The following is a 15,989-nucleotide window of genomic DNA, read 5'->3' as shown; positions in this document are numbered from 1 at the left end:
AAGGGAGAGAGTGTTACATTTTGGAGAGCACACGCTTTTCCCATAAACAGAAAAGACATTTGCTTTAGTGCTTGAACACAGAACTTGGAATTTCTTGAACAGTGATTTACTATTTAATAATGGCCCCACTAAGGGTATAACTTTAGAAGTTAACGTCTATGATTTTAACCTATTTTCGCACTCTTATCTTTAGGTGGGAGGACATAGGGTATTTAAAAATGGTAGTGCTCATAAAAATCAATCACTAACTTTAACATATTTAGTGGTTTGAATAAGTAGGTTATTCTCTAGGTTGTAAATTTCCTTTTCTGAGTCTTTGGAGTCACTGTTAGGAGCATAGTATAAGAATAGTCTCTCCTAGTATTTTAATAATTCCTGGTGCTAGAAAGTTGTCAGTGTTTGGTTTGTTTGGATTCTGGCTGTTGTTATGAGGAGAATGAAATGTAAAATACCCTAGCAAAAGCGTCTGCCTGCACTTTCCCCAGCTTTTAAGGCCTGCTTTAGGTCTGGGTGCAGGGTGGCAACTTCTGCCACCCTTATCAAATTTAGTTCTGCTGTTATTCATCAAAAAGCAGAATTCTGACTCTTAACTGTAAGGCCAGTTCAGTTTTTAACTTCAGGTTTGCCATCGTGTATGTCAAGTGAATTTTTACAGTGAGGTATGTGTTAATCTGGGCATTTTTCTTAATTGCTGAGCAGTTTCCGCCAAAAGAAACATCCAAATGTTGATGTTGCCCTCCAAGGCATTGCTGGCTGAGAATCTGCTCCATCTGGAAAAATATGACATGTTCTAAAACTTAATGTAGTCAAATGAACAGACCTAATCGAAATAATTGCAGGAAAGTGAGGATGGGTTGCTGGTGTGACATCATTCAGACTTCACACCCTGTTTCTCCAGCTGGCGCCACCGGAAGTTTTCCCTGACTGCTAGCAAAAGAAAAATGAATAGGCGGCCATGATGTACCATATATTTTGGGCCCAGTAGATTCGAAACATTGGAGGGAAGTGATGAACCGTCTCCCTTCATTTGCCTTTTTTCCCACTACAGAAATATATGGAAAAACATGGATGTTAAGTTTTCGGAGTGTAGTTTCATGCTGTGCAGAATTCACGTCTGAGTACTAAGTAGCAAGCATAGCATGGCGCAGGAGCAGGTGCAGACACACACCAGGCACCTGCTGGCTGCTGACGTGATGTTTGTGCCTGTGACTGTGTGCTAACAGATGCATGCAGCACCTTCAGCACTTTCTTCTTTTCTTTTCTTTTCTTTTCTCCTGGACGTCCTGCTTGACCAGGGTAGCGGAGTGTACACAGCAGTCCCTCAGGTGGAGCCTCTGGAGTGTGTTAACTGTCGAAATTGTCGGAACAACAATAGGTATGTTCACGGGACGCCCACAGGGCATTGGGAGTAAGGCATGTGTGCTCCTGTATTTTCCTCCCTTCCGTAAAGTAAGGTCTTGAAATTTTACCTAAGATACAAAACTCAAAATAAGCAACCTTAAATTTGAAGACTGTGTCTGTTTCCTATTTTATAATTTTTATGTTTCTGTGCCTCAGTTTCTTTAGACATACAGTAGCAATAATGAAGGCTAGATTTCACACAGGAAAATGACTAAAAATTTTTGAAATTTTTAAATCAGTCACTCTTTTAAATTAGAGTCACTCTAAATTATAGTCTTTTTCTTCTCTAAACGCTTATATCCCACTCTATATTATGGGACTTTGTGGAGATTAAAGAGAAAATGTTTAAATGTTAACAGACTCAGTGAAAGCAAGCTGGACACAGCAGTGCATGAATTAAAAGAACTGGGATGTAACTTGGTGGTAGGGCACCCCTGGGTTTGATTCCCAGTACTAAAAACAAACAAAAAGTGAGAAAACAATATTCCTGCATATATATAGCAGTATCTTTTCCTAGTCATATTAGTGAAATTTTCCTGCTTAAGGTAAGTATTAAAATCTCCCTGTCTTTTATTTTTTATTTTTAATTTTAAAAGTGATATATACTCACAGTATTTCATACAGTATAGGATTAGAATAATTTGTGGATTTAAATTTTAACACAGATTATTAGAAAGCTTTCCTGCTACTTTTCTGTATGTTAATTCCAAAGGATCATCGAGCTTCTCATACGACAGTTGTTGAGAAATCTTGGTCCTTTAACATAATGGTGGTATACAGTGATGGCGACCCTCTCCGAGTTTTCAGTGTCATGAATGGCCTGTACAGCCTGTGTTCCATAGGTTCGCCACCACTGAATAAGATTGGCTGTTCTCACCATCCTTCAGCCTCTAAAATGCTGCAGCTATAAAAATTATAATGGTTGTTTGTACCTAAAATAACTGGAGTATGGATTGGAGTTTGGATATTTTATTACTGAAAACAGATTTGACCTATCATTTTTAAATAAATTAAAAGGTAACCAGTTGATACTAAAACCAGAACTTGAAGAAGGATGTGGCCAACCATAGAATTAAAAGTACATTGTTTCCACAGTTTTGAGAGCCCATGAATGAAGCAATGAATCTTCCTAGAGACTTTTGTTATCATTTACTTACCCCATCTTACAGTTATGTTAGCAAGAGCTATCTGCTTGCTTTATGTACTAGAAGTACATAGTGCATTTCTGTCTTGAGCATGTTCTTTACCACAGTCTGTTAAGAAAACTTGTTAAAGAGCCAGTGGAGCCGGCTGATACACTTGGTGAGTGACCAGATGCCGAGTTAGAATGAGTGGTTCTGCCTGAGCATAGGCTGTGTTGTCTGTAATGGTCCTCCTGGGCTCCTGCACAGTAGAACGGTGTAACGTGAGGACCTCTGGGCTAACAATAAGTAGACTTGGGCTTTGCTTAAGTCTGTGATTCATTTGGATGAATTCTCTTCAGCTTGGAAAAACCAACTTTTCTTTCTTGCTGGCTTAAAGGGTCTTACACGAGAACTTGCCTGTGAAGGGCAGGTCTGCTCACCTCGTCACCACCAAGACTATGTGTGTGATTTTGACACTTAGTAAGTCAACAGATATGTGTCTATAGGTACTTAGTGTCAACTGTGGAAAACTGGAACCATTAAATCTCATGCTTTAATTCTTATGACTTTGAAATTGAGAGCAAGTATCTCCTTTCAAGATCCCACAAAATGGTAAAACTTGTAGTAAGTTTTAAATGCTGAGAGGTGATGATACATGATTTACTTCTAAAATAGGCAAAATTATACTAAGCATACTCTTTCAGAACATCAGCATTATTAACTAAGAGTAACCTCACTTTTCCTAATATAGTATGAAATATAGTTTGTCGATAAAAAGGTAAAATGTTAATGACAATATCTAAGGGTTATCAAATGGGCATTGTAGAATTCTGGCTGTTCTATAAAAAAAAAAAAACAAAAAAACAAAAAAAAAAAACCACTTACTGATCACTAGGCAGGTCCTGGAAAATAAGGTGTTTTCAAGGAATTACAAGAGTAGTCACAGAAATGGGGAGGAAGAATGCTTGTTCAAGAATAAATAGTTGAGTTCCATGGTGTTAGAAACTAAGGGTACCTATAAATATATAAATGTTCTGGCTCTACTCCTAGCCTTCCTTTTCAGGGGTACAGTACTAGAGATCGAACTCAGGGTCTTGTGCATTCTGAATAAGCATTCTATCACTGAACTAAACTCGCACTTTTAAAATGTTGAGACAAGTGCCAGGGTATTATCCAGACTGACCTTGAGGTGAGAACCTTCTACCTCAGCCTCTTTGGTATCTGGAATAATAGGCAAGTGCCACCACGCTAGTCCTGGACTTCCTTATTCAGTCAGTCTAGGGTGGAGCCGAAGACTGCATTTTCAATGGGTTCCCAAGGAACCCTGATGCTGGTGCTCCTGTGGCCGTGCTTTGAGAACCAGTGTAATATTCTGAGCAGCTGATGAAGTGGAAGTAGAGAGCAGTAAGATATAAAAGTAGACTGAATCTATATCAACAAGTTACTAATCAGTTCAGTAGACATATTTTGGGTGCTTACCATGTACTGGGCACTGGCCCAATCCTTCCTTCAGAGAGCCCACAATCTAATAGTATTGATTCTTAGACATAGCAAGGAGTATAGTGAGTAGTTTGAAAAAACAGATTGAATCTCACTGTTTTGTATTTAAGAAATATAAAAACCTTGTTTCTGTAAAATCTTAAGTAAGAGGGATGTGAGTCTTTTTTACAGTAGCCACAAAGAGCTGTGTGTTAGACACTGAGAAACACTGGGCTAGTGACTTTCTCATTCATGACGAGCTTCTCAGGAAGGATGTGACCCGTTCATTGACGCAGTTTTGCTCAACAAATGGAAGCAGTGCACAGGCTAGGTTGGAGAGAGGAGACAGGGAGACTGGGCTGTAGGGAATGCTCTACAACCATCACAGAACGCAGAGGAAGGCCTGAGTGAGTCTGCGGAGACGGCATCTTTAAGACTTGGCCATTGGCTGATAGGGCTCTTAAAATGTTCCAAATGTGAGCACCAGAGTAATTGCCAATGTGGTAGTCATAGAAATAAGAAACTAAATAAAATGGTACGTTGAGGAAAGGTGATGAATTTGTTTCAGGCCTTTTAACTTCAAATACCAGTTGGTATCTAAGTTAAAGAGACAGATGAGAATGTTGGTCTTGTGGGGCCTGGGATGTAGCTCAGTGGGAGACTTGCCTGGCGTGTATTAGCCCCTGAGTTCAATTCCCTGCACTGTTTAAAATTTTAAATTTATTTTATTTTAAAGGGAATAAAGGGGCCAGAGATTTAGCTCACCAGCAAAAGCGCCTACCTGGCAAACTCAAGGTTGTGAGTTCAATCCCTGGTACCAAAAAAAGAGAGAATAGATTCCAACAAAACAAAATAGAATAAAGCCAATCAAAACAAAGCAGTGAAGGTGGTACAGAACCTCAAAACAGGGAAATAGGAAATCAACAGTGGCTACCCTGATATATCTTGTTATCTTCACAGTAGTTTGTCATAGCATCAGACATAGCAAAATCAAACAAGACAAAACAGAATAAAACTAACCAGAACATAACATTCACTAAAACAAAACTGTAAATCTAAATAAAACAGAACAATACTGTATATTGTTATCTTCAAAATAGCCACTCATATTACCAGATTCAGGGATAAAACAAAACAGTAAAATGGAACAAAACATTGGATTTCAAAAACAAAGCAGGAAGAAACCCCTGCCACTGCCACAGTGCACACTGCCATCCTCCAAGTAGATGCCCAGACTGCCAGCCCCAGGCCTGCAGAGTCAACCAAACACCACCAGCCTCTAGCACTCCCTTCTCTCAGTGCAGTCATGTCACCTCTGGATCAGCGGGGAGCTGGGGGTGCTCCTCGCACCCGTCAGCATGGCGGAGCTTGCTTCATGGAAGGCGTCCCCCACATTGTTTAAAAGAAAGAGAGGCAGAGAAAACAAAGTTGGTCAAGAGTGTAGATTGGAATTATGTTACTGAGTATGATCATTTGTATCAAAGTGATTTAAACTTGAATGAAAAAAATCCAGACTTGAATGAAATCAAGGCAGACAGAGTCCTTGGCTGATTGCTTTTGTATATTTAATTGAGGTATTGGTTCACTTTCAGCTCTCACATACTTAATGTAGTTGTTCTTATAAGATGTTATCTCACTTTTGCTTGCTGCCTTGCTGTGTGTTCAGAGAAGAGTGAAGATCAAAGTCACGGGGTATGAGGACTGAGCTTAGGAACGCAGAGATGATGTGGTAGTCAGCTTTTCGTTGTGAGGACAAAACGCAGAACTGGCAGCCAGCCTTCAGGAGGAAGGGTTTGTTTTGGCTCACAGTTTGGGAAGTTTCCACCCCTGGTCTGCTGACTCTGGGGTGGGAACATCATAGGGGAAGGACAAGGCAGGGCAAAGCCAATAACCTGGTGACATCCTGGAAGCAGCACTGGGGAGCAGCGCCAGAGAGGAGGCAGCCAGGGACTCTTAGTCCCAAAACCCCCCAGACGAACCCACAAGTGTGTTTCACTGATCTCCTTAGTGTCTCTTAGGTCAAATAGGTTGGCAGTAGAGGTTAACTGTTTCCCATGAAGAGGACCTGTCGTCCTTTAGTGGAGAGGAGCTGAGTTTGGGGGCCGCCACATTCTGTGTGGTGGTGCCTCACAGACCTCCCCGTCCTGTTCCACAGAGGCCTAAGAACCGGACACATCCTCTGTAGGGCCCTTGATGGAAGTTCACCTGCACTGCACCCTGCTGCTCCTCCATCCTCTTTCTCTGCTGTCTTGTGTTTAAACGTACATGTATTAGTTGGAGTAGACTTCGAAGAAAGAAGACATTGCCAACCCTCAACCCCTTTGCTTGTCCCTCTATTTTAGTAATAACTAGCTGGAGAGAAAACTTTGTCTTTATTATCTTAGCTGGGGCAGCGATGTGAAAACTGAGCATGAGTAAGAGGGCAGTGGAGAGGTTTTATTTGATTCTGAGGCTTTTGTGGCATGTTACAAATGACTGCTTGCCCCACTGTGTTCCCTTAACTTGAACCCTTTTCAGGTTTTAAGTGCGATTTATAATAGCTCACTGTGAGCGGCTGGAAAGAAACATAGTGCAATTGTCAAGGAGCCAGTTCCCTACAGTAGAGACTTCACTCGGGAATCTGTGTGTATAGGGCACTTCAAGAGTTAAACAGAGTTAAACCAGAAAAGGCAGAGCTTTCTATCTTTCTCTGCTCCTCTCATTCGGAAGACATTAACGCAGTTGTGGGTGTGCGATCAGAGGTGCTTTGTCAGTGGCTTGGCTAGTTTCTTGGGAGGGAATTGACACTAAATTGGGTCCATTTGCCATCAGTCTTGCTAATTTGTAAAAGAGACTAGCGAGGACACTGATGAAATTCACAGATGAACAAACTGAGAGAGCCCATCAGGGGAGAATGAGATATTAACTTTAAAAGGGTCTAGAGAGACTAGAAGTGGGCAGGAAGTAGCCAGGAAGGATCATCTTGGAAAAATGTATATAATTCCTCTGGGGAAAAAAGTACAAGCTATGTGGCTGATAGTCAAGAAGAGGAAGAAAACCGTTGTGAGTAATGCTTTAGAGAGCAGTGATACTGTAAGTGGTCTGCAGGCTTTTGTGTAACAGTGAACTGAACGTGCGCTGGTAGAGTTTGGAAGTCTCTTGTCAACAGACGCCAGATACACTTAGATGACAACAGAACTCTCGGAGAGGCGACAAGAACACTGAATTCTGGTGAGGACTCTTTTAGGCCTAGGGTATTTCTAGGCCTAGGGTGTAATCCACCCAGCTGGTTTATTGAGTAGGAAAACAATTAGTTGCCTGACACTTCTAAACTTTTTTCTAGCTGCTGTGTTTTTTATATCTCAGTCCCTCTCCTGCTTCTGACCATTGAGCTACTTCAAAATTAGCCACAAGCCAACAGAAGAAAGTACGTAAAGCTGAAGGTTCAGCCTTTTTCCATCTATGGTAGTCTGCCTACTTCCTAAGGAAAATTAATATTTAGAGTCCTGGGTCTAATTGTTTATATAATCAATACCTCCCTTTTGGGAAGAGTGTGTATCGCTCCAAAGGTGTCTCCTGTTTCTAACCTGGAGGCTGAGGTGGCTATCACCAGAGGAATGCTTTTGGTCTATTTTTTCTTTTTAAAATTTTTTTATTTTAAAGAGGATAAAACTAAACACAACAAAGCCAATCAGAAGAAAACAATGTAAGTGACACAGAAAGCAAGACAACAGGAGATCATCACTGGCTACCATAATGTCTCTTGTTTTCTTCTAAATTCATGTCTTCACACACAATGAATTCATACAAAACAAAATAGTATTAAACTGATCAGAACAGAGTGGTGAAGGCATTATAGGCCTTCAAAAGCAGATGATAGGGAAATCACCAAAGGCTGCCATAATGTCTCTCATTCTCTCAAAATAGCTATTTATATCTTCATGTATATTGAAATTAAACAATACAAAAGAGACTAAAATCACTCTGAACAAAGAATAATGGCATTACTGGGTTTCACAGCATGATGATACAGAATCAGCAATGGATAACATAATGTCTCTTTTTCTTCAAAGTAGCTGTTCATTTCATCATGCATTATATAATCAATTCTCATAAACTGTTTAGGAGAAGCTCTAAGCATGTGTAAGCCTTTACATGTATACCTATCCTTTTTGTATTAGAGGAAAAAACAAAACAAATTAGGAAAACTCGAAACAAAAAAGACAATAGTAGCAAAGAGCCCAAAACACTGACAACATAGGCCTTTAAAACAAGGTGGTAGGAGCATACCTAGGGTTGTTATCTTACATAATGATCTTCCGCAGTTCCTCAGGTCACCATACAGTAACGAGCACAATTGTTCCAATCTTACGAATGTTAACTATTTTGTTCCAAGACCTTATAGAATTTGTAGCCCAACATCTTAGCTATCCTAAGTATGTTTATATAATTTTAGATATTTTTTATTTTCCCTTACTTTTTCTTTTTCCTCCTTTTCCCTGAGATATTAGTTTTCCCCCTTTGAGCAGATTCTTATCCTTTCACTGAATTTATTGAGGTTTTTGTATCTTATGTACTCTTACCATTTCTTATGCTAGGGAGCCTAAATGGTATTTACACATGTGAATTTAATTTATTTTACTTACGAGTATGGTCTCAAGTTGCATCCATTTATTTATAAATATCTCAATGTGATCATTCTTTATAGCTGAGTAAGTTCTCCATTGTATAAAAATACCACATCTTTTTTATCCATTCCTCAGTTGATCGACACTTAGGTTGTTTCCAAGATCTGGTTATTACAAATTGTGCTGCTATAAACACGGATGTGCATATATCACTGTGGTATGATGTTTTCAGTTCTTCTGGGAATATGCCCAGAAGTGGAATAGCTGGGTCAAATGGGACTTTCAATCCCAGCTTTTTGAGGACTCTCCAGACTGACCTCCGCAGTCATTGTACCAGTCTGCACTGCCACCAACGGTCTTCTGTTTCTATGTTAAGTGCGTTTCTACTTGCCCAGTCACTAATGCACTCAGTCATTTATTGTCATCTTTTATGTGGCAGTCACCAAAAAGTTAATCCCAAAAAGGGAGCTCTCATTCTGGTGTAGACAGTGAGGATGTTTAGTCCTTGCCCTCTAGGGACAACCAAAAGAGGAATCTCAGTGTGAAACTTACATGCTCATTTAATAAATTCTACACGATCATGCTTAATACAGATTCAGCTGTGCAGTAGGTAAACTACTTTTACAAAGTACATCGGGGATGCTCTATAGGTTACAGAAATATCCAGAATATGTGCAGTTAACTACAAAAGCACCTTATTCTTCCCAGCACAATTCTATACGACTGTGATAGCCTCTTATTTCCTTATCTGTGCTGTTCAGATTGTTGATTAAAGAATATTTATTTATTTTTTATTTATGTGATTCTATAGTAGAGTCATTTTCTAATCTTGTAGTTTGGTCAGTCATGTCTTTCATCTACAAAAGGGTACTTCAGTAAACGGAGAGGTCCCAAGCTACTAGAGTTCTTACAGCAGCACAGACTTTTGCATGTGGAGAGGTGGATGCAGCATTCTCTTGATGTTGTCAGACTTCGCCAAGTGAGAGACAACTCACTTGGAAAGATTGTCTGAGAGGTCTGCAATATTGTATAATCTCTAAAGCATGCATCGTAAGAGCGTCTCATGAAAAGTATATATTTACAGATGTTTGTACTGTTTTCCCTTCACTACATGAGATTTGGAGCTTTTAAATTTACATGTACAGACATTTGTGATCATTTGATTGTATTAGAATATTTCATTCAGGCATTATCACTGTGAACAATTTTACATACTATACCTAATTACATTTAGAAGAGAGATTATATCCCTTTTCTTATAACCAGAACGCAGAATTACTGCATTCTTGCATTTTAACATGTAACCTCCATGTTAAAGCTGTTTTTACTCTGATACATGTAGACATCTGATACACGTGAACAAAAAGTAATGTGGTAGAAGTATTTACGTTTGGTTAGCTAAGTGGCTAATTGCTAATGATTATGAGTTGAGTTAGTGACCTAGAAAATTTTAAGTCATTGTGGTTTATTGTGCTCAAATCTGGGTAATAACTGCTTTATAAATTAAACTTTGATTATTGTGTTTCTATCTACCCCTTTTTGATAATTGAGTCACAGTTCAGAATAAAAGTAAACACTGCTATGATTTCCTGTGTCACTTACCTGAAAAACAGATATAAAGAATAGTAGTTAGCAGAGAGCTCTGTCGTGCTATCTGTAATTTTCCACATGTGTTTAATAGGTTTGTTACTCGCAACACACAAGCCTGTGCCATGACACCAATTCTGGTACTTTGCAGTGGCCCATGCCACTGTCCGGCCTGCCTGGCCTCTGCCCCATCCATCTAACTTTACTGTCATTCTGACCAGTGTATTTTATAATCTGGCTGTCTGAATGACCACAGACTTCATTCAAGTCTTGCCCTGCAGCTTTGCTTTAAATTAAAGAAAAGACCAGGAAAAAAGAACCTAGAAGAGGAGAAGAGCATCATACTGTCTGGTGAGTCTTCAGTGTTCTGTTACATCAACCTTATGAAATTCATTCACTGATGTTAGCTCTACATAAACAATTACTAACTTAGTATATTTTGTTTGTAGGGAACCTCCCTGGCTTTTCAGATTCTGGCAAGTATGTTTTAATTTTTTTCTCAGCTTAATTTTACTTCTTTTCAGTGGAACCTTTTCTTTCTGATCTGATACTTGCCTTTTAAATACAGATGACAAACAGTACCTTCAGATTGTCATGGAGAAATAAACCGTTAGGCCAGAGGCTCACCCAGCGTGTCTGACGCCTTTACACTGGCAGATTTCATTTCGTTAAGTACTTGTCTGTCCTCCTGTCCAAAGAGTCTCATGTGACACCAAGGGCAGTCATTACCTGTCCTCCTGGATCCTGACTGAAGCCAAGAAAACTTCAGAGTTATCAGATACTAGAGAAACCATCAAGCCAGAAAACAGATATTAAGCAAGGACAGACAGAGATAATGCTATTGTGATAGGAAAAGCCAAAGGGTAAGTGCATCTGTTTGTTTTCACTTTTAACGTGCGTGTCTCATCTTACTGTTGGGTATGGCTGTCGTGAGATCCTTTGACTAATTAGTTTAATTGTTGCTCCCTAATAATTTATGCACTTGTTTAGAAGCGCGGTATAGAAGAAGTCTGACATCCTAATGTTCGTTACTGTACAAGTTGAGGTCTGCTGTGTGTCATCACTCTGCGCCAGCTGCTGGAAGCGATAGCTTTAGTCGGAGCCCAGTGGAACATTATGAGTACTTCACCACTTCCCAGGCAATACAGATGCTTGACAGCACTTTAACTGCACTTTCCAACCCAGGCTTTTCTGTTTTACTATCCATTTTTATTATAAAAGCATTTAAGATCCTCTAAGACATTCCAGTTATCTACATCAGTATTTGCCCAGAATTTCTGTAGTACATTTTGTTGCTACGTGTTTCTCTGTGTTTCCTTCCTTCTATCTCTTGCTACTCATTTTCCTTCAACTGGAACGAATTCCTGTAGTATTTCTTCTGGTACAGGTCTGAGGGTAACACATTGTTTCAGTTTTTGGTCTAAAAATGTCTTCATGTTTCTTTTTAAAGCATTTTTTCTTTACTGTTTATTGAATTATAGGTTGGCAGTTATTTCCTTTTAGCGTTTAAAGATGCCATTCCAATATTTTATTGCTTCTGTCCTTTCTGTTGAAAATCATCTGCCCAACTACTCCTCTTTTCAGGGTCATAGGTCTTTTCCCTCTGGCTGCCTTCATGATGTTCCTTGTGTATTTTGCTTCTGGCCATTGAGTCATTGGCATTTGTAAGAGTAATCTTTGTATTTATTTTGGGTTTCATAGAGCTTTGAATCTGTGATTTGAGCGTTCATCAGTTTTAGAAAAGTCAGCCTTTTCTCTCCCCCAGTATAGTTTCTGTTGCTGTCTCATTTCTACCCATCAGAAAGACATAGTTTTCACTGCCCTGTGTCTCATCCATCTCTTGAGCTTCGTTCTGTTTTTCTGTCCTTTTATGTTCCGGAGCTACTGCCTGAAATCTGCAGTGACAGATTCTTCTTCAGCAGTTCTGTATGTCTGAACCCAACTCTGATCCTCACTTAGTATTGAATTTATAATGTGTTATTTTAGTCTCAGAATTTCCAAATGTTTAACCTTCAGTTTTGGTTATGAGATAACATTCAATCATGTATTTCATTGAACATTTTTATCCAGATTTAAAAAGTCTTCATCAATTTAGTATCTACATCACTTGTGTCTCCTCCTGGAATGCTTGCTAATTTTTTACTGAGTTCTAGACATTACGTGGAAAAACTGGTACAGGCTCTAGAGAATGTTTCCTTCATCCAGGAAGAATTTATTTTTGCTTTTGACAGGCAGTTGGGTGAGGGCAGGCAGACTGACAGGCAGTCCAGTCTGGAACTGGATGGATCCAATGCTGAGTTTCAGTCCTTATAAAAGACCTGGGTGTTTTTGCTTTATGGTTAGTTTTAGGTTGTTTTCTTTCAGAGGTTTCTGTTAAAAATTCGATGTGTGTACAGGCCGTTTCTCCTTGGCAGGCTCTGAATTCCAGCTCTATCTTTTCAGCTCTGTGTTCTTCTTGATGTCTAAATATTTCACTCTGCATCAAACTGAGAGTAGGCCTCCAGGAGAAAAGTGTGGCTGATATTCAAGTTCATATTCATCTTCTCTCTAGAAGCTCAGTCTCCTCTGTGTACTTTGGTAGCTCTCTAGTACCTCACACAGATTTACAGTAAAATCCTCCATCTCTTTCGTTGCTCTTAGCAGTGTAGCTATTCCGATGCAAACTAACCAGTCATAATCAGAAGCCAGGAGTTTAATTTTTAAGAAATTCCAACAAATCACAGCAGACATATAGATTCCCCTTACCAGAGAAATTTCTGATCTGTTGAAGTCAGAGAACCCCTTGTACTTCAATTCCATAGGTGCTATCTAATATAAATGCTGCAATTTGAAACAATAAAGTGTGATAGAGAATGGAAGAATTTACACCTGTCTCTAGTTAGACATATGGGAAATGCCCAGCTCTCCTCGGCCACATAGCCCTAAGGCATCTTGGAGTGCCTCAGTGTCATGTCACACATGTGATGTTGTAACCATGGGCTTGTTCATCTCCTTTGCTCGCCTGGGAGCGGGATCTCTGCTGTATTTACCTTTGTATTCTCAGTACCTTCCATGGTGGTTGGCATATGGAAGGATCCAGCAAACACTGAATGAATAATTTTCCTGGATAAGATTATTTATATAGATCACAGTACTCAGTAAGTATAGTAGTTTAAATCCAGAATTTTTTCTTTGACCTACATTTTAACTTATTTAAGAGTCTGTGGGTTGTATTCATTGAATCCACAACTCCTTTTCTCCTGAAAATTGAGAGCATAAAAGACAATATATAGGAAAGGAAGATACCAATAAATTTCACAGCCAAATGAATACAGTGGTCAAGAGAATGAATGAGAAGTGCATACTCTTGATTCTGGCTCCAGCAAACTTTCTTTTACACCAGTACTTTCTTCACTTTTTATTGGCTTAAGACACACGTGGAGGGGCTGGGGGTTTAGCTCAGCGGCATAAGCACCTGCCTTGCAAGCAGGCGGTCGTGAGTTCGATCCCTGGTACCGATAAAAAAAAGTTATAAAAAGTTAAGATACACGTGGAAACACTTAGGTCATATTGACTCGGGTATATGTATTTTTTTGCTGTAGTATTATTAAAATGTGAAGTCATAATTGACCATACTGTGTTCATTCTGTAAAAATGAATGCCTCACCTACTTTGCTTCCTTTCCAGATGACGAAATCTGAATTCCATTAACTATGTAGTGAGTATATTTTTCCATTTGAAATTAAAGTTGGAGTTAGCTAAGTTAAGGACGTATTTTACTGACTGACGTCTTATTCTTTTTTAGGCTGTGTCTTTGTTCCTAGCACTTGGTGTTTCCATTGACTCGAATTAGTAGAGCCGTGAGGGACAGATGCATGGACTTCATTCACTGACCCTGCAGCCCCCCGCCCCTGTACCATTCCGTGTGTATAGGATGGAAATAAAGACTTCTTTACCCCCTGACATTACCTAGTGTCAGCACAGGCACTCCTGGTGGTCTCTATCAAACATGGAAAGCCCAATCCAGTGTCATCCTCAAGCTTTTCTTATTCCCAATTTTAGAAATAAAATATGTATTTATAAGGCTCTGGCTTCTGGAAATAGTTTGATCATCAGTGGGTAATAATGATAAGATGCGGGCAGTTTGAAAGTATTGGGAAGTTGCCAGACAGGTAGCAACTGAACGAGAGTTCACCCTTCGGGCAGCGTGGGGTTTGTGGGGTTTTGCCTGCAAGCACTCTCGAGTCTTGAGGCGGTGGCCAAGCGAGAAGGGTCAGGAGACCAAGTTCAGTGACAACAGAATGGTCAGAGGATTAGAGGGAAAAATCCAACAAGGAAAAGATGACTGTATATCTGCAAAGCTAGATGCTCAAGGGGAAAAAGGAAAGGTCAACAGTAAAAGACCTTGAGAGTGAGCCAGCAATGACATTAGCACCTCTTATATTCAGGGGTTTAAAGGAAAAAAATACGCACAATAAATGAACATATGGGAAATTCCAGCTGAGAAACAGAGTGAAAAAAAGTCCAAATGAAAATTCCAGCTCCACAAAGAACAGTAACTGAATTGGAAAATTAACCAGTGCTCAGAAGAGTGAGTGAACTAGAACAACCAACCAGCGCAAAGAACAGAAGAAAATTAAAGTGCACATGTTAACCAAAGACAGGATATGAGAGTAGGTTGGAATTGAAGTGAAATCTTGTAGCAATTAATTCTCCAATCCGGACAAGAAAAGACTCCTTGAGTTTTGGGCATTAAAATGTTTCCTTGAAGGACGAGGGAGAATGTACCTGATTGCACAGCTGTGTGGCTTTTGTTGACTTTCATAAGATCATTTTCTCTCAGGTGGCTGTGAGTTTCTTAGCTTTTTCTCTTTTCCTTCTTTTTCTCCCTCATCCCTTCCAGTGGCTAGTGGTCTTTCCATGTGTGCTGTATTTGGGAGCCAGTTAGGAATAGCATGAAGGAGCTATGTGGGCTATAATCCCAGCACCCTGGGAGACCAAGGCAGGAGGATAGCAAGTTTGCCTCAAGCCTGGGTTGCTTAGAGATGAGACCCTGTCTTAGAATTTTTTTTTTTTAAGGGCTGGAAATGTAGCTCAGTCCGCAGTACTGGAGAGAAAGGAAGTCCTTCTGACAGTGGACTAAAAAAAGGAAGCCTGTGGGAAGGGGTGTCATTTAGGGCCTGTTCTGAATTACCTGCCTTTTGGATGTATTCTCCTGTTGCGTTGAATTCTAACTACAGTTTTCGAGTTGTTGATGGTTCAAATCGTGAATTACTTATAAGCACCAATCTTAAGAATCTGTGAATTCAAAATACCAAGTGGTATTTCAAAAAGCTCACTTAATGATTGTGCCCTCTTGACATACTTCTTTCCTTTTGGTTTAAACCCCACAGATGCTTCACCAAAACCAACAGCGCATTCAGCAGCAGCCCCCTTCCTCTGGTCCCAGTGGTAGCACCCTGCCCTCAGGATGGTTTGGAAATGAAGCCCCTCGGTGCCATGAAGATGCCCGTGTGTCTGGCTGCCATGGTCCCCGACTGTGGCCAGTTACCTCTGGAGAGCACCAAGGACGGTGTGGTACCAGCATCTACCCCACACCCCTGCTGTCAGGACAGTGTAAATGGCATCAACTCTGACTGTACAGAAGATACCACGGAGTTCAGCAGAGGTATGGGAGGGGATTTAAATGTGAGCGGTCTCCGAGGGTAGTCTTCACCTAGCTGAGAACTCTGTCCAGGAGATTTCTATGATGCTCTCACGTTCCTCTTCAGAGACTGAGTTAGGAGACAGGACAGAGAAAGGCTGCTTTGCA

At 40.1% G+C, this 15,989-nt stretch overlaps 1 protein-coding gene across 8 annotated transcripts in view; it reads left to right on the top strand.

Moving 5' to 3' along the window:
* The window catches only part of Cdon (cell adhesion associated, oncogene regulated), a 93,128-nt gene that overhangs the window by 73,295 nt on the left and 3,844 nt on the right, over positions 1-15,989 (top strand). For 4 of the 8 annotated variants that reach the window (XM_063256027.1, XM_063256025.1, XM_063256026.1 and 1 more), the window contains exons 18-19: positions 1,296-1,375; positions 15,571-15,845. In XM_063256027.1, coding sequence (XP_063112097.1) covers positions 1,296-1,375; positions 15,571-15,845 — 355 coding nt within the window. Of the gene's footprint in view, positions 1-1,295; positions 1,376-10,419; positions 11,062-13,864; positions 13,896-13,982; positions 14,264-15,570; positions 15,846-15,989 lie in introns of those variants that run through there. The other 4 variants (XR_010049718.1, XR_010049717.1, XR_010049719.1 and 1 more) reach the window with 4 other exon arrangements.

Source organism: Cavia porcellus, unplaced genomic scaffold (assembly GCF_034190915.1).
Source record: "Cavia porcellus strain 051 isolate PalLab524CR breed Dunkin Hartley unplaced genomic scaffold, mCavPor4.1 scaffold_9, whole genome shotgun sequence".
NCBI lineage: Eukaryota > Metazoa > Chordata > Mammalia > Rodentia > Caviidae > Cavia > Cavia porcellus.
The sequence above is the reverse complement of the archived record's forward strand: the minus strand, read 5'-3'. Positions and strand labels throughout refer to the sequence as shown.